We start from the raw sequence: 24,821 nt of genomic DNA, 5'->3' as shown, positions 1-24,821 counted from the left end.
CTGGTCAGGGAACAGCACTGTCTCTGTAACTGTAATCATCTCGACGGCACCCGCTGTTCTGAGACCAGCGGCTACATTCCTCCTGCATTCATCCCCTGATCTGAAAGGATTCATGCACCTCTGATATTAAAAATCAGCCCTGAAATCGTCTTTATCGTCTCATCCAAAAATTCTAATTGAAATCAAAACAATCTGATCTGAAATCGTCATTGAAATCAAACAAATCTGATCCGAAACCAGCTGTGAGGAGAAGGCGGGTCCATCCTCCTGCCATGGGTGTGTTGTCGTGTTCACCCTGATCTCAGGCCAGTGAGAAAACAACTACGCTAATGTACGGTAAGCGGTGTGATGCGTCTCGGACCTTTCCAGCTGCTCTGAGAGAGACCGCTGTGTGTCTCCATCAGGGTTGGTTTAAAGGGGTATTCCGCCCAAAATCGTCATTCCACGTGTCTTTTCAGCACTGTTCCATAGTCAGTCAAGTTGGGGCGCATTGGACGTCTGTGGTCTTTCCAGCTGCTCTAAGGTCAGCTTTAGAAAGAGTCAGTCCTGGACTGGACTTCACACACAAGCGTTTCAGTGTTGTCTTTTAAGCACCGATTTGAGACCTCCAAGAGTTAGAGCAGACACTTATTAAAAGGTCAAAGTGCAGACAGACATAGTTTACGAAAAGGTCAGGTGACGTCACTCGTCAGCGACCTTGTAGACGCCAAGACAGGAACACCAGTCTCCCGTGGGACTGCGAGAGCAAAGGAAGGAAGGAAGGAAGGAAGGAAGGAAGGAAGGAAGGAAGGAAGGAAGGAAGGAAGGAAGGAAGGAAGGAAGGAAGGAAGGAGCAAGGAAGCAGTGAGGACATGTTGAAAGCAGGGGGAGGAAGAGGAGTAGAGGAGGAAGGAGTAGAGGGGGAAGAGGAGGAGTGGTATCGGACGAGAGTGTTGACTCTACTTTTCATTCCTTTAGTCTGGAAGAACTCTCTCCATTTCTCCCGTCTGCCCGTCGGTCTGTCTGCGCGCCTCCGTAGGTCTGCATTCTTGTGTGTGCGTTTGTTGGAGTGTGAGAGTGTGCGTGTGTGTGTGTGTCTGTGTGTGTGTGTGTGTCCGTCTTAGACCTGCACGCCGCGGCCGTGCATCTGGATGACCTGGGCTCTAAGGGTCTGGATGGCAGCCAGGATCAACTTCTGATGTTCTAGGGAGGTGATGCCCAGGCTCAATACGTCTCTATGGAAACACAGGAGGGACATTTCAGAAAGGTCAGAAAGGTCAGACAGCAAGAGCGGAACTCCTTAGATTCAGATTCAGATTCCTTTATCGTCACTTTTACAACAAGAACAGTGAAATTCTATTTATTGTGGTCCTCGACCATAGCAGCTTCTATCTTAATAATAAGATAGATTCTTAATAATAAAATGAGAAAAATATAATAAATTTAGCTTAGAATAAAATAAGATGACTAAACTAAAGATTACTATATACAGTTCTAAAAGTGTGCAGTGCAGGTCAAATAAGATAAAAATACAATAATACTAAAAGTGTGTATCAGGATGTAGATATTGTACTATATACATTTTAAATAACAAAGATGGCTATGTACAGTTCCAAAAAAAAGTATGTGTGTAATGAGTAATGTGCAAGTAATTTTAGCAGTGCAAAATGCAATGTGCAATACGGTTAAAACGTTTTTTTTTCTTAAAACATGTTAAATAAATAATTTATTTTTTAAAAGTCAACTTGTCGGAAACTAATTTGAGGACTCTTGTTTCCCAGAGGAAAACTAAATATTTTCTACACATGGGACGTGATGTCAGCTATCGACACTAATAAGAGATGCGAGGGCTTTTACAGGACACAGACGTGAAGACGATGTACTGTGCAACTCAGACGTGAGTCAGGCTCAGTGGGAGATGACGTGAGAGAACGTGCGCGATCTCATTTCAGAACAATTCATTCGCACCCAACACGAAACCAAATTCTAAGCATAGCTGAATCCACGCAGTGTGTGGGAAGCACCTCCTCTTTCACACGATGAGTCTTAAAACAATGGAAACTGAATAAAAACTAAACGAAGCAGATCCATGCTACTCTACTCCTACCACACATGCTCCCTTCCTTCCTTCAATTCTTTCCTGAATCCCTGACTAACTCCTCCATCCTCCTTTCCTCCCTTCCTCAAACAGGGTGAATTAAGTGGTCAGAGAGGGAGAGAGAGAGAGAGAGAGAGAGAGAGAGAGAGAGAGAGAGAGAGAGAGAGAGAGAGAGAGAGCGAGAGAGAGAGAGAGGGAGATCGACAGAGTGAGATCGACAGAGAGAGACAGCAAGAGAGAGAGGGAGAGAAAGAGATAGAGAGAGGGAGGGAGGGAGGGAGGGAGGGAGGGAGGGAGACATATAGAGAGAGAGAGAGAGAGAGAGAGAGAGACAGAGAGACAGAGAGACAGAGATACAGAGTGAGATTGACAGAGAGAGACAGCAAGAGAGAGAGGGACAAAAAGAGATAGAGAGAGGGAGGGAGGGAGACATATAGAGAGAGAGGGAGGGATGGAGACAGAGACAGAGACAGAGACAGAGAGAGAGAGAGAGACAGAGTGAGATTGAGAGAGCAAGAGAGAGAGGGAGAAAAAGAGATAGAGAGAGGGAGGGAGGGAGACATATAGAGAGAGAGGGAGGGAGGGAGACATATAGAGAGAGAGAGAGAGAGACAGAGACAGAGAGAGAGAGAGAGAGAGAGAGAGAGAGAGAGAGAGAGAGAGAGAGAGAGAGAGAGAGAGAGACAGAGACAGAGACAGAGACAGAGAGAGAGAGAGACAGAGACAGAGACAGAGACAGAGAGAGAGAGAGAGACAGAGAGAGAGAGAGACAGAGAGAGATACTGTAGATGTATGAAGCCACTCACTGGACGGTCATGCGGGCCACAGACTCCAGGTAGCAGTACCCGGCGGCGGTAAAGTTGTCCTTGTAGCGGCCCATGTCCACGGCGTCCAGCCACTCCCCCACCGAGTTGAAGGCGGGGAAGGACGGTAGAGTCCTGTCGGCCAGCGTGATGGAGGAGCTGATCGTTCTAAAAGGGGACAGGGTGGGGGTGAAAAAGAACAGGGAGAGAAACAGAGAGGGAGAAAGAAAGCGAGGGAGGGAGGAAAAGAGGAGGCGATGGAGGGAGAGAAAAGAGAGGGAAGGAGAAAGAGAGAGGGAGAGAGAGCAATCAGACTGGACATCAATCAATTCGGGCACCCTTTACACAAAGTCCTCACGTAGAGTAGAATACCAAAAACAAAGCCTGGCTTCCCAGTGACCGTGGCCTCGACTTGGCCCATCTCAACTCTCCTTAGTACTAAATGGCTGCATTTATATAACAGCTTTTATCCAAAGCGCTTTACAATTTCGTTCCTCACATTTTACCCATTTCACTCACACACCGATGGCGGAGGCGACAACGCAAGGTGCCAACCTGAACATCGGGAGCAGTTACATTACATTTAGTCATTTAGCTGAACGCTTTTATCCAAAGCGACTTACAAGTTCTGTATGACAAGTCATCAGGAAGGGGCACAACTCTATCAGCTGAGTAACAATGTAAAATGTTGAGTGCGTAACAGTGTAGGTTAGTTTATTAGGACAAGTGTATGACAGTAAGGTTAGTTAGGGTTAGATTTTTTATTAAAGGGGAACTATCTTATAAATGGCCTTTTTGAGTGTTTAGCATTGTTTCCTAGCTATGTGAACTTATATTAATATGATCTATGTCTCAAAATTCTCATATTGGCGCATTCTTCCAATTCTCCTCTCACAATATTCACCCTCACTGAACTGAGTCGTTTGAAAATGTGCCTATATGTGATGTCATATAGTCACTGCTGCATGTTAATGTTCAGGCGACGACGACGCTCCGCAGTGGTTTAGGAGCCCAGGCTCAAAACAGCTCGAGATCTTGAGGTAGAAAAATGCTGTTTTTGAGGACTTGATTAGAAATACAAAACAATGAATAAAAAAAATATATATATTACAGAGGTGTTCCATAGACTCACAGGAATTGTGTAAAAGTGCCCAAATAGTGAAAGAAATAGTAAAATAGTTCCCCTTTAATTTCTTTTCATTTCAGATAATGGTTGAAGGGGTCAATTAGAGGTCAAGTGTCTTGCTCAAGGACACTTCGACAAGTTTTTTTTTTGATTGATTGAATACTTTATTTTGACACAATCGTAGGACAAACATGTGAAAAACAAACAATAACAGTGTCAACACGCTGGTCAAAAATGGATAAAACACAATAAAGCCAAGGCTTGTTTCCATTGTGGTCCATACATGGAACATAAAAGGCACACAAACACGACTGGACATGTACACTAGACAGGACACCCTAAAAATAAGAACAATAACACCTAACCTGAAAACTCATAGTCAACTAATGTTAAAAGAAAATCCGCAAACCCTTAAAAGCAACTCATGATAAAGAGAGATAAAAGCCAAGTTATGATAAAAGAGATAAAAACCATATTAAGACCAATTTGAGTTGCTGCTGAGCCATGTTTTTAGGGCGGAATCGAACGGGGAACCTCCGGATTACCAGACGACTGCTCTACCTCCTGAGCCACTGTCGCCCCACAATTAGTAGCCCCTGCGCCCCCCCCCCCCCCCCCCCCCCGTCTGTCCGTCCGTCCGGCCCACACGTACCTGCGGGCCAGGGTGGAGGAGCCGATGGCGTCGGGGGACCGGATGCTCTTGCTGAGGGCAGAGTGGATCTGGCTGAAGGTGGGCCTCTCCGTCCTCTCCTTCTGCCAGCAGTCCAGCATCAGCTGATGGAGGTGGGGAGGGCAGCTCACCGGAGCGGGCAGGCGGAACCCGTCCTCTATAGCCTTGATCACCTGGAGGTGGGGGGAGGGAGAGAGAGAGGGAGAGAGATAGGTTATCATGACAAAGTAGCCTGTGTGTTGTTGTTCCTGTCTAGCTACTTGTCTGGGAATGCCAGATAACAAAGCTATTGCCTAAGAAGAACAAGAAAGCCATTTCCCTCCAGAAAGAAGCCATCTAAACTCTAAAGAATACCCCATGCTGGGTTGTCTTCAGATGATCTTGTCAGTAATGGGACGGGAGTTTCAAACAGAATGGGAATCCTAACAACGACAGTATCCTGAAAAACCAAGATGAGCTTGCCCCGGAACCATCCCTCCCTCCCTCCCTCTCTCCCTTTCATCATCAAGCCAAACAGCATTCATAAAGCGCTCTTAGTTTTTTTTCTTCTTCGTTTCAACAACCTACAAACTCTCAAAAACAAAAAGCTTTGTTTTTTTTATCTCACCTAACTTATTATTTATTTTTTTGGTCTTTCATGGCCTCCTCCCCCCCAGACATGAAAATCCTACAAAACTGCTCAACTGGAAATACAAAACCACCTCTGCGATCTGCTAGCTTTCCATCTGCACACACACACACCTCTCTCCCTCTCCCTCTCTCTCTCCCTGCCTCTCTTGTCCGTCCGTCCGTCCATCCTTCAGTCCCTCCCTTCCTCCCTCCCCCTCTCTCTCTCTTTCATCATCAGGCCAAACAGCATTCATAAAGTGCTTTTTTGATGTTTGACATTTTCCATGTAATCAAACCGCGGGAAGTAAAGGGCATGCCGGATCACAGGTGGGCTCGGCTAACTGGCTAAGCGGCTGTTATGATGTATCTGTTTAATGCATCAATACCCCCCCCATCGCTCTACAGTACACGCTTGACCTTTGCCCTCTCATCTGGATAAAGTGTGTTTAATGTGACGAGAGGTGAGGAGAAGGGGCCGATATTGGTTAGAGCTGCCGAAAAAAACCACTTATATGGCGTCTGTTACGTAACTGCATTATGCAATATTCTTTTTGGACGTTCAATTTGGAAACGGTAACATGCTAATCCGTTTGGTTCCTACGACGCACCTCTCCGCACGGCGCTGCTGTGGCATTAGAATGTGACGAGGGTCACGTCGGGAGTGAATTTACATGATGGAGTGCTGGCTGCTTTAACGAACTATGCAAAGTTTTGCAAACACTCCCACCCGTGTACTTTAAAATACCGTTAAAGCCCGCCGTGTCGTCCACAATGCACTCCCCACGCGTTTCACCTCGCGCAGAGAACGTTTAACTTCCACTGAACTACTACATGTTCTGTTTCTCTCTACAGACAGGGGTGTAAAGTACTTGAGTAATTGTACTTCGTTACGATACTTAACTACTGTTTATGGGCATTTGTACTTTACTCAAGTATTATTAGGTGTGTATACTTGTACTTTTACTCAATTACATTTCAGAGAAAAAATACATACTTTTTACTCCTTACATTTAAAATGCAGACCTGCAAAGTACAAAGTACAAATCTCGCAGGTCCAACTATTTTAATTAGTATATTTGTTCCTCTGGTCGAACTGACGTTAACGTTATTAATCATGCGGCCGCACTTTATTTAAAAACAGCCAATCAAATCCCCATCAATGGAAAATGAACCCGCCCATACCCATGCTGATTGGTCCTTGTGCAAGACTAGAAAGCGGGGATCTTTGATTAAACACCTGCTATCAGAAGAATAGACAGTCAGGAAAAAAGTTTTAACTTTTTAGTACTTAAGTACATTTAAAAGTAGAAACTTTTTTACTTTTTTTGTTTTTAGCCAGATACTCAGACTTTTACTCGAGTACGATTTTGAGACGGTACCCATACTTTCACTTCAGTATAATTTCTGGGTACTTTTTACACCCCTGTCTACAGATGCATCAAAAGTAACCACGTCTTTGAAGGACTAAAGACGGGTGGAAGAAGTGACTTGGACAGAGAAGAAAAGGGGAAAGAGAAAAACACCCCGCTCCACTCGCGACTTGTAAATAACAGGCTTCCCACGGAATGCCGGCGGGGACCTATCGGCTCAGCCATCTCCTCAAGCCTCAAATAGCAACACTTTACATTTCCTGAAAGAAGCCGGCATATTTTTTTTCTGGAGGGATTTAGCCCTCCTTTAAGTGCAGTGTGGCACTCGGGGACGGGCAGGGGACGGGGAGGGCGACGGGGGGTTGGGGGCCAGAAGAAAGGGAGAGGAAAGGATACGTCCTTACGAGAAACAGGATTTGTCACGGAGCTCAATGGTGGACTTTAAGAGGAGACTTAAGGCCCTGCGGACGCCGACAGAGGCACCGCGGCTCCGCCGCTCTCTTAATAAGATCCAACGGCCTCGGCGGACCGAGAGGTGGAGGTTCAGAGAGGTGGAGGGAGCGGCAGGGAGCCAGCGGACGGGGGGAGGGAAGGGGAGGGGGGCACGGATGCCGATGGGAAAAAAAGAGAGAAACGAGCTGAAAGAAAGTGTGAAAGCAGCGGGGGGGAAATGGAACGAACGAATGACGAGACGAGAGGAGAGAAGATACTGTATGTAAGAGCCGGCGCTCCTTCTTCATGTGGTTTTTCCGGCGAGGACAGAGATCAAACACAGAGTCTCACCGGCTGCACGGCTGTCAAATATCAGGAAGACCATTAGCCACACCCACACACACGCACGCACGCACACACACACACACACACACACACACACACACACACAGACACGCACACGCACACACACACACACACACACACACACAATCAATCAATCAGATTTATTTATATAGCACATTTAACATGACACGTGTCAACCAAAGTGCTGCCTCATGGTGTCACTGTGCCTCATGGTGTCTCTGCGCCTCATGGTGTCACTGTGCCTCATGGTGTCTCTGTGCCTCATGGTGTCACTGTGCCTCATGGTGTCTCTGTGCCTCATGGTGTCACTGTGCCTCATGGTGTCACTGTGCCTCATGGTGTCACTGTGCCTCATGGTGTCTCTGTGCCTCATGGTGTCACTGTGCCTCATGGTGTCTCTGTGCCTCATGGTGTCACTGTGCCTCATGGTGTCTCTGTGCCTCATGGTGTCACTGTGCCTCATGGTGTCTCTGTGCCTCATGGTGTCACTGTGCCTCATGGTGTCTCTGTGCCTCATGGTGTCACTGTGCCTCATGGTGTCTCTGTGCCTCATGGTGTCACTGTGCCTCATGGTGTCACTGTGCCTCATGGTGTCTCTGTGCCTCATGGTGTCACTGTGCCTCATGGTGTCACTGTGCCTCATGGTGTCACTGTGCCTCATGGTGTCACTGTGCCTCATGGTGTCTCTGTGCCTCATGGTGTCACTGTGCCTCATGGTGTCACTGTGCCTCATGGTGTCTCTGTGCCTCATGGTGTCACTGTGCCTCATGGTGTCACTGTGCCTCATGGTGTCACTGTGCCTCATGGTGTCACTGTGCCTCATGGTGTCACTGTGCCTCATGGTGTCACTGTGCCTCATGGTGTCACTGTGCCTCATGGTGTCACTGTGCCTCATGGTGTCACTGTGCCTCATGGTGTCTCTGTGCCTCATGGTGTCACTGTGCCTCATGGTGTCTCTGTGCCTCATGGTGTCACTGTGCCTCATGGTGTCACTGTGCCTCATGGTGTCACTGTGCCTCATGGTGTCTCTGTGCCTCATGGTGTCACTGTGCCTCATGGTGTCACTGTGCCTCATGGTGTCACTGTGCCTCATGGTGTCACTGTGCCTCATGGTGTCTCTGTGCCTCATGGTGTCACTGTGCCTCATGGTGTCACTGTGCCTCATGGTGTCTCTGTGCCTCATGGTGTCACTGTGCCTCATGGTGTCACTGTGCCTCATGGTGTCTCTGTGCCTCATGGTGTCACTGTGCCTCATGGTGTCTCTGTGCCTCATGGTGTCACTGTGAGTAATTGTGGGTCAACAATGACACCTAGGCTTGACCAGGGAGGACAGGTTGCCAAGGCTGTTGGTAAGGGTGGTGACAGCGTCTGGGGGACCGAAGAGGATTATTTCGCATTTATTTCGCACTTACGTCCTGGTTGCCCATGTCCCAATAAGGCCTCTCTCCGTAGGACATGACCTCCCACAGGACGATCCCGAAGCTCCACACGTCTGAGGCAGAGGAGTAGCGATGGTACTGGATCGCCTCCGGAGCCGTCCATAATACCACACTTTTCCCCCCGTGCTGGAGGAGAGAGAGAGAGGGGGGAGAGGGGGGGTGAGAGAGAGAGAGGGGGAGAGAGAGAGAGAGAGAGAGAGAGAGAGAGAGAGAGCGAGAGAGAAAGAGCGAGAGAGAGAGAGAGAGCGAGAGAGAGAGAGAGAGAGAGAGAGAGAGAGAGAGAGAGAGAGAGAGAGAGAGAGAGAGAGAGAGACACACACACACGGAGACACACACAAACAGAGAGATACAGAGAGAGACAGAGACGGAGATTTAAAATTCCTACAAGAGAAGCTTTGAAAGTCTCCAGTGTGAAGACACTTTTTGGACGGATCAAAAGCTGGAGAAAAATATATATTTTGAGGAGGGAATACGGTGTCTTTACTTGAAAGTTGAAACATCAAATAAAAACTACGTGGGAACAACCGCTCCCTTTGATGACGGCGTATTTTCATGGAGATCACGTGCAACAAATCACAACAACACCGCTGAAACGCCGCGGGAGCACAGCGAGGATATTACTCGGCGCGCGAGGACACGGCGAAGAAGGTGACTTCTCTCTGCTCCTTGGAACGCAGACTTGTTGAGACACGTCACGGCTATATAACACGCAGTAACTTACTATAGTTTGCCTTTGTATGGGCAGTACTGATGATGTCGATGATTTCAGTCGGTTGAGAAAATTATTGTTCACGAAAACAAGTAACAACAGCTAATTCAGAACTTTCTCAACCCACTGTGAATCGGAATACAGTGTGTGTGTGTTTCACTCCAGCGTTTATAAACCTTCTCGACCAAAAAACAAACCTTCCACGAAAAAACGCAGCAAACTCAAATTAAAAACTCATGTTTACCAGTTGTCTGGTGTTAGTCCCTGTATCAAGAACTCTAGTCAATTAACTAGATTAACTGTGGTGGGGGCTGCCCATTTGTGTACGTTTGGATCACTGACAAGGGCTTTAACACTATGACGACCGGACAGCAGATAGTAAACAAACCGATGTACTTTCTAAGAGCGTTATATATCATTTATAGTATTGCTATCTGTCCATTCTCATTGTCACTTGAGTGCATAAACCGTGCCTTCATAATGGCTTAAAGAAAATAAAAATCCATCGGTTGGTTGTCATTTTATAGCGTCGTGAATATAAGGTTTATCGCACTTTTCGTCTCGTCTTTTTTCCCGGGAGCTAGATAATAGGCTAAACGTTTGGCGCCGTTATATCAAACGCCATTTCTGCTGTGTATATATACGAATGAAATAAAACAAACTGCGTAGCATCCGGACTATTACAGAGCATCTATGGATGAAATGGGGGCGGCGGGGAACGCCGATTACTATTATTGATTACCAATACAGTGTGCGTTCAATATAGCATTTTCATTGACCGATCACGTTAGGTTATAAAACAATGTCCAATCCAGCTGTAATCTGGGGTAATATTATCCTACCGTCAGGCCATGTGATCACCGGCAGCATTTCCTCACCAGTCATCGGATTCTGGTAGATCGATATGCACATTGGCTAATCATAAATCCCATTATTCCACGCTGAAAAAAACGCTTGTCAAACTGATCCAAGATGGAGGATGTTCGGCTGGGATCAAGGAACTATGATCCGCCCACAGAACTGTAGTTTGCATTTTTTTTTTAATCACATAATGATACTGCAGTGGAGCGATGGCGCCCCTAAGTGGGTGTGGCCGGTACTGCATGTTTTACGAAAATCAAATATGTGAAAAGATGCTGGTAGTGGATCGGGTACCTAAGAAGCGTTATAAATATGGAATAAAACAATAACAACTCGTCACGTATATACTCGTGGCTCTGGTCCACAACGCTCTTTTTCGAAACACGTATATACTCGTTCTCGGACGGCATAGTGTTAACTAAGAAACCACATGATGAAAACACATGCGACGTGCCCTTCTTTTAACACTAGCACAGCCATGGAGAAAATGCCACTAATTCCCGCCAGGAACGGGTCAGATGACCCGACAGCTTATATGAGAAATATGAGAAAAATAAACAGTGGAAACTATATAATTACCTCTGAATATAAAAATATGAGGTTTACCACAATGAAATGTAGGTTTGATTGACATACATTTTTTATTATTAAAAAAATATAATAATTTTTTTGGATGGAAGAGCCACACATCGACGGGCAAAGAGCCACATGCGGCTCGCGAGCCACGGGTTGGCCACCCCTGCGCTAGATGCTCGCAAAGTGCTGTGACTTTCGTCTGTTCCAACGGCCCATATGTGGAATAACGTTCTAATTACATTTTCCTGAAGTCATTTTGAAATTTCAGAAACCATGCCAGATAAAACGATCTATACTTTTAGGAAAAGTCATTGAGTGACAGAGCTGGAGCTCGACCGAGTGACGAGGATACATTTATTGAAAATGCCTAGGGGTCATGTGACCCCTTGTCGGCTGTGCTAGTGTTAAGAAACCACATGATCAAAACACATGCAACATTCTTTTAACCCCTGTGGTGCTGGTCTTACCAGAGTGGTGTAGATGGCCTCTATCTTGTCGTCCTGTAGAGGCCTGAAGCCAGACACCTTGCAGCCCAGGTTGGAGTTCACCAGCACCTGGAGAACCACAGGTTCCATCACATGACGTTAGGTTACACACACACGCACGTGTAACCCAGGTTTCAGATTCATAACTATTTAGTTATAGGAATATAAATAGTTAATGCCATTGAATAAGAACATAAATAGTTAATGCTATTGTGTAAGAACATAAATAGTTAATGTTAGGTCGCTTTCACATATAGTTTTGGTGGACTCGGTGCGGTTCTGGTGGTGAAGTTGCAACATTGTTGCATTCTTCATTTGGTTCGCCTGCGTTCACACTAAAATCTGTGAGGCGCACCCTATGCACCGAACTATCTGAACAATGTCACGCGGTCGAAAAGGGCGCTCGTCTATTGGACACAATGGAGAGTGGAAATCCCTCCCTTTCAGGAAGTGAAATGCGCGTCAACACAAACTGCGTGAGCGTGATAGTAGCAGAGACGTGGCATTGATCCATCGTTCGATTATAATTCCCATTACCGCCATCCTCTCGCTAAACAACTTGTACACCTCGTTGTTTTTGTGAGTGCCCACATTCCCCACAAGCAGCTGTTTTATTTGGTCTTCAGCCCCCCAAGTCTGTCCACGAGACATGTTTACACAGTGTGCTTGTTTTGCAGTGAATGCGCACCGCGGTAATATTAATAATAATAACAGCTGTGTTTTTTTTCTTCCTTGTTCTACCCCAAGATGCACAGTAGATAGATAGATAGATGCAGTGTGCTTGTTTTGCAGTGAATGCACGCCGTGGTAATATTAATAATAATAACAGCTGTGTTTTTTTTCTTCCTTGTTCTACCCCAAGATGCACAGTAGATAGATAGATAGATAGATGCAGTGTGCTTGTTTTGCAGTGAATGCGCGCCGCGGTAATAATATACCCAAGATGGTTTATCAGGTGACTTCCTACGTTTGGTTCGATGAAGCCGAACCGAGACCTACGTTTTCAGGCGGACCAGAGTTCGCCTGCTTGGTCCGCGGACCGAGTTCGATGCGCATTCACACAAACCCGAAAAACCGGACTATCGAATTCTGGTCCGAAAGTCCGGACCAAACAGCCCCTGTGTGAAAGCGACCTTATTGGGTTATATGTATATTCATATGAGATTAGCAATGTTTTGACCAAATCCTTTGAATTGCCTCACTGTCCCTTTAAGTTACCTCATGACGCGAGATACGGCAGGTGAGCCTTGCCATACGGCAGATGAGATTATAGATTGACGGAAGCTGACGCAGCTGAATGCTGATTGAGCCGAGATGAACTAGCGCCACGAAATAGTTATCAAACAGTCATAAAAGATTCCCCCAGTTACAAAACCGAAGAGGTTGTTGCAGTTAAAGAGCATACCACTTCCGGAAGCGGTTTTGGTGAGTTTCATCAATATTGTGCTGTTTCATTGTCGAATGTACAAAATCGCTAGCTCAATGCTAATCAGCTAATAATGTAGCTTCATCCTGAGTCATGCTAGCGAAGCTCCAAGCTCAATTTGGTTAAATGAAAACTAGAAAGAAACCATTTCAGAAGTACTTAAAATTGTATTGATATGCTGTATGATAAGAAGATGGTCTATATACATTTTGACTGCTTTTGAGAGTTTAATATGGAATGTGAGGAATGTTCCCATATGCTAGTGCACTTTAGCCTAATTTAGCATAAGTCAAATGGACATTCCCACGTGCTGTGATAAGGTAGCCTACTTTAGCTTAGCATAGCTAAAAGTAGCCTGATTGACTGTTCATTCTAAAAGCAATGAAAAGATGATAAAGCAATAAAAGATGGCAAATAGCTTTTATTTTCTGAATGCCTGTATAACGCAGGCCAGGTTTTTCTAGCACCCCGTTCCACCCCCGGGAAGAGTTCCCAGGAGTCCAGACTGACCACCACTCATCACGTGTGCCCACGCGGGATGAGGCAGTGTGCCGGACCGACACAAGATGGCGAGCCAACCCACTGAACCTCAGATCTAGATCAGGGCTATACCCGGCGCCTGATCTGTTACCCCTGTTGCCTCAACAGCCTAGTAGGATTGTGAATTACCTTCCTCATTCCCAGTGAGGAAGTGGATCAGGAATTAACGAACTAATTGAACTTGAGTCACAAGAACTTCCAAGGACCATCATATCCTTTTCTATGATACGAACTGATTGAACGAGAGCACAAGGACTTCCAAGGGCTTTTGACCCCGTTTCAACTTTTGTATTTTGATATTGTATTTTGTATTTGATTGATGCACATTGTATATATATGGGTACTGGTATTTCTCCTGTAAGAAAGGAGAGTTAAAGGGTAAATGCACCCAGTAAGATACTTGAACCACTGATATTTCTCCTGTAAGAAGGGAGAGTTAAAGGGTAAATGCACCCAGTAAGATACTTGAACTACTGATATTTCTCCTGTAAGAGGGAGAGTTAAAGGGTAAATTCACCCAATAAGATACTTGAACCACTGATGTTCTCCTGTAAAGAGGACGAGTTAAAGGGTCAATGCACCCAGTAAGATACTTGAATCTCACTGATAACATATTGATTATAGTTGAATCGCTGATGGTTCTCCTGTAAAGAAAGATGGTTTAAAGGGTAATTTCACCTGATAAGGTATTTGCATTCCTATAACCTTGAATATTTCTACTGGTACTTTGCAAAGGAAGAGTTTAAAGGGTCATTTCACCTAATAAGGTACTTGCATTCCCTGCACATGTAAAGGTTTAAATTAATATGTTTAAACACTTACCTATTGAAATGATAAACTGATATAGAGTTTACTGAATGATAAACTGTTATAGAGTTTACTGATGTGCAATTGCAGAAGAAAGATAATGAATTACTCACAAAAAAGGGATACATCTAATGTCCAACTTTAAACCTAGCTTTTAGCTAGTGATAACCTCAGAGACGTCTGAACCGAACCAAATGTGTTGATCCAATCAACCTAGAACCTGATATCGAACTAACCCTCCTGAAAGAAGGAGTGGTTAATGAAAGAACCTAAAAGGGATACTTCACTTTACCTCACTGTCACTGTATGTATTGCAATTGTCTAGCTAGCGCGCTTGTTGTGAATAAATTACCGGTCACTGTTATTATAACCTTGCCTCTGGTCTACTATTCCTTTAGTTGTGTATATTACTCCTCTTCTCATTTGAACCTAGAACTGGTCCGTGGCGAACAGCTGTTACTGTTAGTGACACAAGTGCTACACATGCACGCACGCACGCACGTTATTTTGAGAAAAATTCAAGTCGAAATAAACAATACATACAAAAAAAAACATTCATGCCTAATGGTTCTTTCCTATTGGTACAACAAATAATAGCAAATACAACACACAATTAATGCGTTAATTGCAAGCATTTGACGCCTGCTTTGATGTGGTAATATTATGTAAATGGTATTGTTAATATTCAAATGTGATTCAAATGTGTCTAATTTCAGCCTATTAATAGTCGAATGGTACCTTTCTTACACACAACACATGCGCGCACACAAACACACACACACAGACATAAACACACACACACAGACATAAACACGCACAGACAGACATAAACACGCAGGCAGGCAGGCAGGCAGGCAGGCAGGCAGGCAGGCAGGCAGGCAGGCAGGCAGGCAGGCAGGCAGGCAGGCAGGCAGGCAGGCAGGCAGGCAGGCAGGCAGGCAGGCAGGCAGGCAGGCAGGCAGGCAGGCAGGCAGGCAGGCAGGCAGGCAGGCAGGCAGGCAGGCAGGCAGGCAGGCAGGCAGACATCCCCTACCTTGTGTGCGGCCAGCCGTCGGTGGACAAAGCCCATTTCAGTCAGATATTTCATCCCTGAAGCCACTCCAGTCAACATGTCCATCAGCTGCATTATAGTCAACTGACCCTCGTGTTTCTAGAGGAGAGGAGAGGAGAGGAGAGGAGAGGAGAGGAGAGGAGAGGAGAGGAGAGGAGAGGAGTGGAGACAATGAGAGGAGGCGAGGCGAGCCGAGACGAGACGAGACGAGACGAGAGGAGAGGAGGAGACAAGGAGATGAGAGGAGACAATGAGAGGAGGAGAGGAGATGAGAGAAGAGGAGATGAGAGAAGAGGAGAGGAGATGAGAGGAGAGGGGAGGAGACACAGAGAGGAGAGGAGAGGAGACAATGAGAGGAGAGGGGAGGAGAGGGGAGGAGAGGAGACAATGAGAGGAGAGGGGAGGAGAGGGGAGGAGAGGAGACAAGGAGAGGAGAGGAGACAAGGAGAGGAGAGGAGACAATGAGAGGAGAGGAGAGAAGAGGAGAGGGGAGGAGAGGAGACAAGGAGAGGAGAGGAGATGATAGGATAGGAGACAAGGATAGGAGGAGAGGAGACAAGGAGAGGAGAGGAGATGATAGGATAGGAGACAAGGATAGGAGGAGAGGAGACAAGGAGAGGAGAGGAGACAAGGAGAGAAGATGAGAGGAGAGGAGAGTGGAAGGGAAGAAAGGAGAGGAAGAACAGACAGGAGAATAGAAGAGGAAAGGGAGTAGGGGGCAGGATATGAGAAGGGAGGGAGGGAGGGAGGGGGGGAGAGAGAGAGAGAGAGAGAGAGAGAGAGAGAGAGAGAGAGAGAGAGAGAGAGAGAGAGAGAGAGAGAGAGAGAGAGAGAGAGAGAGAGAGAGAGAGAGAGAGAGAGAGAGAGAGATCAGAGGCAAGAACGCAGATTAAAGGAAATGACAAGACAAGGACACACATCTCGGTTCTAATGGTATCATCTTGTGCTCACAAAGCCAAATCTCTTTATACGCCGAATGAAAACAAACATTAATTCAAATGATTACAACCACTGCTGGTTAGGGTGCAGTGGGCACAATAACACTTTATGAAGCTTATAGCTTAGAGACAAAAAAGAACGCTCCATTTGTGCAGTTAATTATGGACATTTAGTTTATTACTGTAATCTGTTTTTTATTTTTCATACTATAATAATAGTTTTCTGTGAATGCTCAAGATTCAGGGAGTGGATAAAAGCCCAATGTTATTGTTCTAAAGGGCAGCCATTTAATCCATTATTCATTATGGCATCAAATGGTTTGGTAACATCTGTCCATTAAACTCAAATCACAACTTCCAAAACCTGATCAGAAGGGCTGGACATTTTGTTTTATAAAGAGATATTTGAGGAGACAGTGAGGAGACGGGGCCTTAGAGTCACCTTTGACCCCAAACCACATCCTTCACAAAGAGGATGAGCTGGTGCAAAGGGGATGTTGTGGCTCTTATTGGAGCACATGTGCAATATGTCGATGTAGCGCAATGTGCAATATGTTGGCGTAGGGCAATGTGCAATATGTTGGTGCGTAGGGCAATGTGCAATATGTTGGTGTGTAGGGCAATGTGCAATATGTTGGTGCGTAGGGCAATGTGCAATATGTTGGCGTAGGGCAATGTGCAATATGTTGGTGTAACGGAGGTACCGCAGTATATCCACAGTCACGAGGTACAAGTCGTGAAGTGGCTGTGGACGTTAAGCGGTACTGCAAGTAAACTCACTCCCCAGAGGCATCCAGACCCGGAAGCAAGAAGTTAATTCACTTCTTGCTTAGTGGTCTGTGATGCCGCCCGCGACGCGGGCGTCCGGGGTTCAACTCCCACTCAGGGCGATCCCTTAACAGGGGTCGAATCGACTAAACACAACGCAACAAGATCACACCGGCTACATTGGTGCGTAGGGCAATGTGCAATATGTTGGTGTGTAGGGCAATGTGCAATATGTTGGTGCGTAGGGCAATGTGCAATATTCTTGTGTATGTTGTGTAAGGTGTATATGGATGTGTGTGTGTGATATTGTTTGATTGTACATGTATACAGATTAGGGGTGTAACGGTACACAAAAACCACGGGTGCTGGTACGTACCTCGGTCTTGAAGTCAAGGTTCGGTACGGGTTTTCGGTACAGTGGTACAAAGTTTGGCTTTCCATGTTCCACTCAGGGGTGATGTAGTGTGCAGTAACTAATTGTACTTGTAGGGTTGTCAACGAATATTCTATATTGAAATTAATAATCGACTTGTACATTTAATTTTTTTAATAATAATAATTATATTAGATTGTGAAAAAAACAGCCCCCGGTGGGCGGTCGTTAGTGGTTAACATACCGCTGTATTCGTTCGGTACACACTACACAGCCGTCGTTTGGTACAGTACGGTACACACTGAAGCAGTTCGGTACGGATACGTGTTCCTTTACACCCCTAATACAGATATCTTGTGTGTATATGGAGAAGCTGTGTGTGATACTGCATGTTCACTATAGTTTGATTGTACATGTATACAGATATATTGTGTGTGATACTGCATGTTCACTATAGTTTGATTGTACATGTATACAGATATATTGTGTGTGATACTGCATGTTCACTATAGTTTGATTGTACATGTATACAGATATATTGTGTACAGTATATGGAGTGTGCTGCTACATCACCCGTGTCTCTCAAACGCCACAAAACTACATTTATTTGACCTTTATTTTACCAGGTAGTCACTTGAGATCAATGTATCCTAAAGGGAGATAATGAAGGCTAATCTAACCTTAGAGAACACGGGAGGTTATTAGAACAACACTACGCTTTGTTCAAGAGCACAGGAAAAATACCACGATGATGATGATGAGGCTTAATCTGGTCAGGACTCAGGAGATGATGTACAAAGGAGTCATGACCATGAAACTGGGGCAGGTTAGCAGGCACACACACAGGCACACAGGCACATACAGATACACAGGCACACAGGCAAACACACACTTACCCTGAGGAAGGAATCCAGCGATCCGTTGGACATACTCTCCACCACGATCATCATGGTGTTACCTAGAGAGAGAGAGAGATAGCTTTGAGTGGAGAAGCTATTGTGCCATCCCTCACCCAGTGAAGTGTAGAGGAGCTGTGCAGTGCCTCAGCAAGTGTAATGACCCTCTACGCGCACACACACGCACACGCACGCACGCACGCACACGCACACGCACACACACACACACACACACACACACACACACACACACACACACTCTATGCCCAAGCAGCACAGATGGCCAGAGTCCAGCAGGGCATTGCAATTCACAAAGGAATAATATAATATACTGCAGGAGACATAACAATGAAGAGAGAGGATGATGAGAGAGAGAGAGAGAGAGAGAGAGAGAGAGAGAGAGAGAGAGAGAGAGAGAGAGAGAGAGAGAGAGAGAGAGAGAGAGTAGAGAGAGAGAGAGAGAGAGAGAGAGAGAGAGAGAGAGGAGAGAGAGAGAGGAGAGAGAGAGAGAGAGCAAGAGCAAGAGAGAGAAATAGAGAGGACAGAATGTACGTGTCTGTGCGTGCGCATATATATGTACTGTATGAGTGAAGCGAAGTGTTTGGTGGAGTAGAGTAAGTCTGGCAACTACAATCGGTCTCTCTCCCTTCCGTCCACAGTCCACACACAGTAATACAGTTCAACCTTTCAGTCCTGTTTATAGGAGCGACTGGGGCTGTAAGTGTCTAATAAATAGACCCAATCAGTCTCCCATTGGCTGCTGGACCAACAATATTCATTCACATCCACAGCCGCTCTGCTCTGCTCTCCAGGTGCAGACTCATTACCACTAACTACAGCCTCCACCTGACCTCTGACCTCTCTTCACCTGACCTCTCTTCACCTGACCTCTGACCTCTCTTCACCTGACCTCTCTTCACCTGACCTCTGACCTCTCTTCCTAACTACAGCCTTCACTACAGTGAGGTTAACACCCCCCCTCTCACCCTGACTGAGGTTAACTCCACCCCCTCTCAACCCTGACTGAGGTTAACTCCACCCCTCTCACCCTGACTGAGGTTAACTCCACCCCCTCTCACCCTGACTGAGGTTAACTCCACCCCTTTCACCCTGACTGAGGTTAACACCCCCCCCTCTCACCCTGACTGAGGTTAACACCCCCCCTCTCACCCTGACTGAGCTTAACAACACCACCCCTCTCAACTAGGGATGAGCTCGATTAATCGATTACTCGTAGCTATGAGAAAAATCGATCTTAAATTATTAATAATTTCTATGAAAAAAAAAATTATACATATACATATCTGTTTCACATGTATGTGTAATATTCTAACTGTTTGTTGGTTTCCTTAAACATATACGTGAATGAACAAAATTATGTTTAAAAAAATTGTATTTGAGTTTTTTTCCCCCCTTTACGAGTAATACACGATCACTTGAGTATAGCATGCGATCAATCGATCTGGATTTTTATTTAAAATGCCCATCCCTACTCTCAACCTGAGTGAACTCCTTCCGATTTGGGGCGGGATTTGGGTCAGTCTCTTACGATTGAGGTGGTTACATGAGGCATTTAAATTATTCAGATTATTAGTGGAATATTAGGGTCTGTGTAAACAGCTATTGACACCATGGGAATGTGTATTTGGGGCTAAAGATGACTGAACACTCTGAAGGAAATAAAATAATTGCACTCTGCAGAGACTCACCCCTGTATACCTCATGTTTTTACCTGTACTCTCGTAACACCAGGCTATACAACACATTGTGTAATGCTTTGAGTTAAGTCACACTGTTAATTTATTATGTTTCTATCTGGCAGTCTTTTAGTTTTGTTATTTCTGTTTATTTATGTTTTGTCTCCTCCCTTTTGTATTTTTTGTATGTCTGTTCTTGTTTACATAAAACTGAAAATAAAGTATTAAAAAAAAAAAAAAAAAAAAGATGACTGAAAACTGGCCATTGTATGGTGGAAAAGAGACCTGGGCCCTATTCCCCATACCTGGTTCAACTAAGTCGATCAAAAGTCCCATTATCCAGATTCAATTAACCCGATGTTTGAATCCGGGCTTTCCCTGTTCCTCGAACGCTGTTTCAGTCTTGTTAATTCGAACCAGACTTGATACTCAGGGTAATCCTGATTTTCTAACGGCATTGATTGATTGATTAATTTAAAACTTTATTAACAGATTGCAGAATGGGTACAATACAGTAACGGCTCAATAGCCTCGCCGACAAGTTAAATGCATATCTATAGGCAAATTTTAAGTCCCTCATTACCCCAATCAATCAGATTATATTTCTTTAAATGTGCCTGCTGGCAGTAGGCTTAATGGAATGAATAATCGAATGAGATCTTGCTAGGAAAAATAATTAGTTCAACTCTTTCAGAATAAGTAGATACAAACAAGCCCAAAGAGTATCTTATTGATACAAAATAATAGATACTTATGAGGATATCTGTACTGTATGCGCTCGGCTTAGGTATCATGTACATTATATATAAATACATAGTTCCCAAAGTTTTCAAGGCGTGACCACCGAAATAATGGGAGAGGGAGTTGGAGGCTCTACAGTTTCACTATTAATCAGGTTTTAATCTGTTTCGGACATCATCCATACTGTACATGCATTGAATTGATTAACCTTTGGTTTATACCAGTGACACCTCATGTTCATCATCAGATAACAGCAGTGATGGGAATAACGGCGCTATAAGTAATGGCGTTACTAACGGCATTAGTTTTTTCAGTAACGAGTAATCTAACGGATTACTCTTCCAATCTTAATAACGCTGTTAGCGTTACTGCAAAAAAATGCGGGCGCGTTACTATGAATGAACCTGTTTCTTTCATCAGACAGATCTCTGCGCCGAGAGGCAATAATATGTTCTTCCTTGTTTAGTGGGCAGTGCGCGAGCCAAGCATACATGCTGACGATTGGCTGAGGTTGAATAAAATGTCATGGTAAGCCAATCAGAGGTGAAGGTGGGCGGGTGTCTAAAGCATCGAGAGTCTGACACACAGCGCGACAAGACAAGCGATCACTGATCAGTCAGCATGAGACCGCGGTCCGTGTAGTGTACGTTTTGAGCCCAAATAATCCAAAACGAATCCAACGAACAACACAAGCGACTCAGTCAACATGAGACCGCGGGTCCATGAGCGTTTTGTGTTCACTCTTTGCAGCGCAGGGCACTGAGTGGCTCTACTGCAGTGCCGACAGCCTTATCAACAGTGCTGCACTTCCTGGCTTAATAGCACAGGCTTCAGGTATGTCATTGCATGTCTTAAATGTCATGATTAGATTAGTTTAGATGATTCGATTAGATTCTTATATCTGTATGTTGTGTATGTCATTGATTGATTGATTGACAAGTTTATTAACAGATTGCAGAATGGGTACAGTAAAGTACAGCTCAATACATACAATTGTTAAGGGGATGCAGACCAGAGAAAGACTTTCGTCATAAATGTCATGAATTGAAAATGGGGGACCCTGATGTAAACAAGACGAAACTCTTTCTCTGGTCTGCATCCCCTTAACAATTGTGTGTATTGAGCCGTACTGTATTGTACCCATTCTGCAATCTGTTAATTAAAATGTTCAATCAATCAGTATATATTTGTTATTTATTTTTGCTTAACAAGCATAATTTAATGTTGCCCAGTTGTGGCCTGTTGAGGGGCAATACATATCAAAAGTTCCAAAACATCTATTCTGTTTGTATTTGTATGATCCACTATATAAACATAGTAATTATAATATCTACATACATGGCATTTGATTGGAGGCTAGTCTCACTTTGTCCCACAGCAACATTAAAATAGTTTAGATTTGTGTATGTTGTTTATGTAAAAAAAAATCTTGAAAGTAACGCAATAGTTACTTTCTGAAGTAACTAGTTACTTTTATAATTTGTAACTGAGTAAGGAATTTAGTTACTTTTTGGAAGAAGTAACTAGTAACTGTAACTAGTTACTTTTTTAAAGTAACTTGCCCAACACTGGATAACAGTGATTGAACAGATAAAAATGTTCTCAAATTAATTCATTCAAACGTCAAAGGCTCATTCAATTTCTCAAATCCGTCAAACAGCGCATCTCATCAGACATTTTAATCCCATTTACAATATCACAATAACGTGTGAGTGACAGTGATACAACTCAACAATCCACAGATTCAGATTCCTCGTAATTAATATCCACAGACCACAGTCCACACATAAAGATGCTTCAATTTATGCTTGAATGAAACACAATCCCGGCGCTCCATTAAGCAAATACATCAACAGCAAAGAATATGAAACTAATCAGAGCCAAACGCCCGATAGGTTTCATTCATTAAAAATATCCCTGAGGGATTCACATTCGCAATGCTCCGCATTATTAAAATAACCACATAGTGTGTCACGACGCGCGAGCGCCATATCCATATAACTATGACGTGCATTTCAAAAGCCCCCTCTAGAAAAACAAAGCACAAAACATAATTCAGAATGGTATAATGGGATCTAGACTGTGAGAAATATTTCAGGAAGGGAGCTGGCATTTATTTTTGCGAGGGCATGGCCATGGTTTATCCAGCTAACTGAACTTAACCCTGCCCTCGACAGGTTCAAACTTTCTGATATGTTGCCATAGTGATTTAGAAAATCCGACGGCGGGGAACGGAAAGGTCTGGCTTAAGTCAAGCTATCCTGAAGAGTATCCGGCTAACTCAGTTAGCCAGGTACGAAGAACAGGGCCCAGATCACTGATACATTCACACTTACACAATACCCCCAAAATCAGTTTCCTGTGACGTCAATGACCCCTCCCCTTTTTAAATGTCTTCCTAGTCGGTTATGGCACACATCAGCACATGGCCCCTGCAGGGTGTTTAGAGACTACAGGGATTCGTCTCTTCTAATGATGCTCCCTGTGGTGTGGAGGATGGGGAGAGAGGGAGGAGGAGGGGAGAGGGGAGGAGAGAGGAGGAGGAGAGAGGGGAGGAGGAAGAGGGGAGGAGGAGGAGAGAGAGGAGAAGGAGAGAGGGGAGGAGGAGGAGAAGAGAGGGAGGAGGAGGAGGAGGAGAGAGGGGAGGAGAGGAGGAGGAGAGAGGAGGAGGAGAGAGGGGAGGAGGAGGATAGAGGGGAGGAGAGGAGGAGAAGAAGGGAGAGGAGGAGAGAGGAGGAGAGAGGAGGAGAGGAGGAGGAGAGAGGGGAGGAGTGGAGGAGGGGAGAGGGAGGAGGAGGAAGGAAGAGGGAGAGAGGGGAGGAGGAGAGAGGAGGAGGAGAGAGGGGAGGAGGAGAGAGGGAGGAGGAGGAGAGAGGGGAGGAGGAGAGGGGAGGAGGAGGAGGAGGAGAGAGGGAGGATGAGGAGGAGAGAGGGGAGAGGGGAGGAGAAGGTTGAGAGAGGGGAGAAGGAGAGAGGGGAGGAGAAGAGGAGGAGAGAGGGGAGGAGAGAGAGGGGAGGAGGAGGAGGAGGAGGAGGAGGAGGAGGAGGAGGAGGAGAGAGGGGAGGAGAAGAGGAGGAGGAGGAGAGAGGGGAGGAGAGAGAGAGGGGAGAGGGGAGGGGGGAGGAGAAGAGGAGGAGGAGGAGGAGAGAGGGGAGGAGGAGAGAGGGGAGGAGAAGAGGAGGAGGAGAGAGGGAGGGAAGGAGGAGGAGGAGAGAGGGGAGGAGGAGGAGAGAGCGGAGGAGGAGGAGGATGGAGAGGATGAGGAGGGGAGAGGAGGGATGGGGAGAGGGGGAGGAGGAGAGAGGGAGGAGGAGGAGGAGGAGGAGAGAGGGGAGGAGGGGAGAGGAGGATGGGGAGAGAGGGGAGGAGGAGGAGGATGGAGAGGGAGGATGGAGAGAGAGGGGAGGAGGAGGAGAGAGGGAAGGAGGAGGAGAGAGGGGAGGAGGGGAGAGGAGGAGGGGGAGAGGAGGATGGGGAGAGAGGGGAGGAGGAGGAGAGAGGGAAGGATGAGGAGGAGAGAGGGTAGGAGGAAAGAGGGAGGGAGGAGGAGGAGGAGAGAGGAGGATGGAGAGAGAGGGGAGGAGGAGGAGAGAGGGAAGGATGAGGAGGAGAGAGGGTAGGAGTGAGGAAGTGTGTGTGTGTGGTGTGTGTGTGTGTGTGTGTGTGTGTGTGTGTGTGGTGTGTGTGGTGTCGGGGGGTAGATTGGCGTTTAGGTGAGATGGGAGAGGGAAGGGAGGACAGAGAGATGGGTGCAGATGGGAGAGAGGAGAGGAGGAGGAGGTGTTGTTTGTGTGTGTGTGTGTGTGTGTGTGTGTGTGTGTGTGTGTGTGTGTGTGTGTGTGTGTGTGTGTGTGTGTGTGTGTGTGTGTGTGTGTGTGTGTGTGACTTATGCAAACATGCCAAATATCGAAGCAAGCAGGTGTGTGGGCACGTTTCTGTGGTGGATGAGAGTTAAGTGAAGAGGCGGGCAGGTGCGTATGTGTCCGAGGTACTGGGTGTGTATCAGTGTGTGTGTGTGTGTGGTGTGTGTATCAGCCCCCGTATGTATACTCAGATCACG

General features: G+C 45.7%; 1 protein-coding gene across 1 annotated transcript in view; it reads right to left on the bottom strand.

Moving 5' to 3' along the window:
• Positions 1 to 1,099: 1,099 nt before the first annotated feature.
• The window catches only part of epha10 (EPH receptor A10), a gene marked incomplete at both ends in the record, with an annotated part of 157,252 nt that continues 133,530 nt past the window's right edge, over positions 1,100 to 24,821 (bottom strand). The window contains 10 exon segments of the mRNA XM_084311875.1: positions 1,100 to 1,214; positions 2,884 to 3,048; positions 4,659 to 4,849; positions 8,866 to 9,018; positions 11,506 to 11,592; positions 15,330 to 15,446; positions 18,323 to 18,384; positions 23,215 to 23,242; positions 23,777 to 23,827; positions 23,830 to 23,865. Of these exon segments, the coding sequence (XP_084168001.1) occupies positions 1,100 to 1,214; positions 2,884 to 3,048; positions 4,659 to 4,849; positions 8,866 to 9,018; positions 11,506 to 11,592; positions 15,330 to 15,446; positions 18,323 to 18,384; positions 23,215 to 23,242; positions 23,777 to 23,827; positions 23,830 to 23,865 (1,005 nt within the window).

This window comes from Notolepis coatsorum, assembly GCF_963971535.1.
Source record: "Notolepis coatsorum genome assembly, chromosome: 4".
NCBI lineage: Eukaryota > Metazoa > Chordata > Actinopteri > Aulopiformes > Paralepididae > Notolepis > Notolepis coatsorum.
The sequence above is the reverse complement of the archived record's forward strand: the minus strand, read 5'-3'. Positions and strand labels throughout refer to the sequence as shown.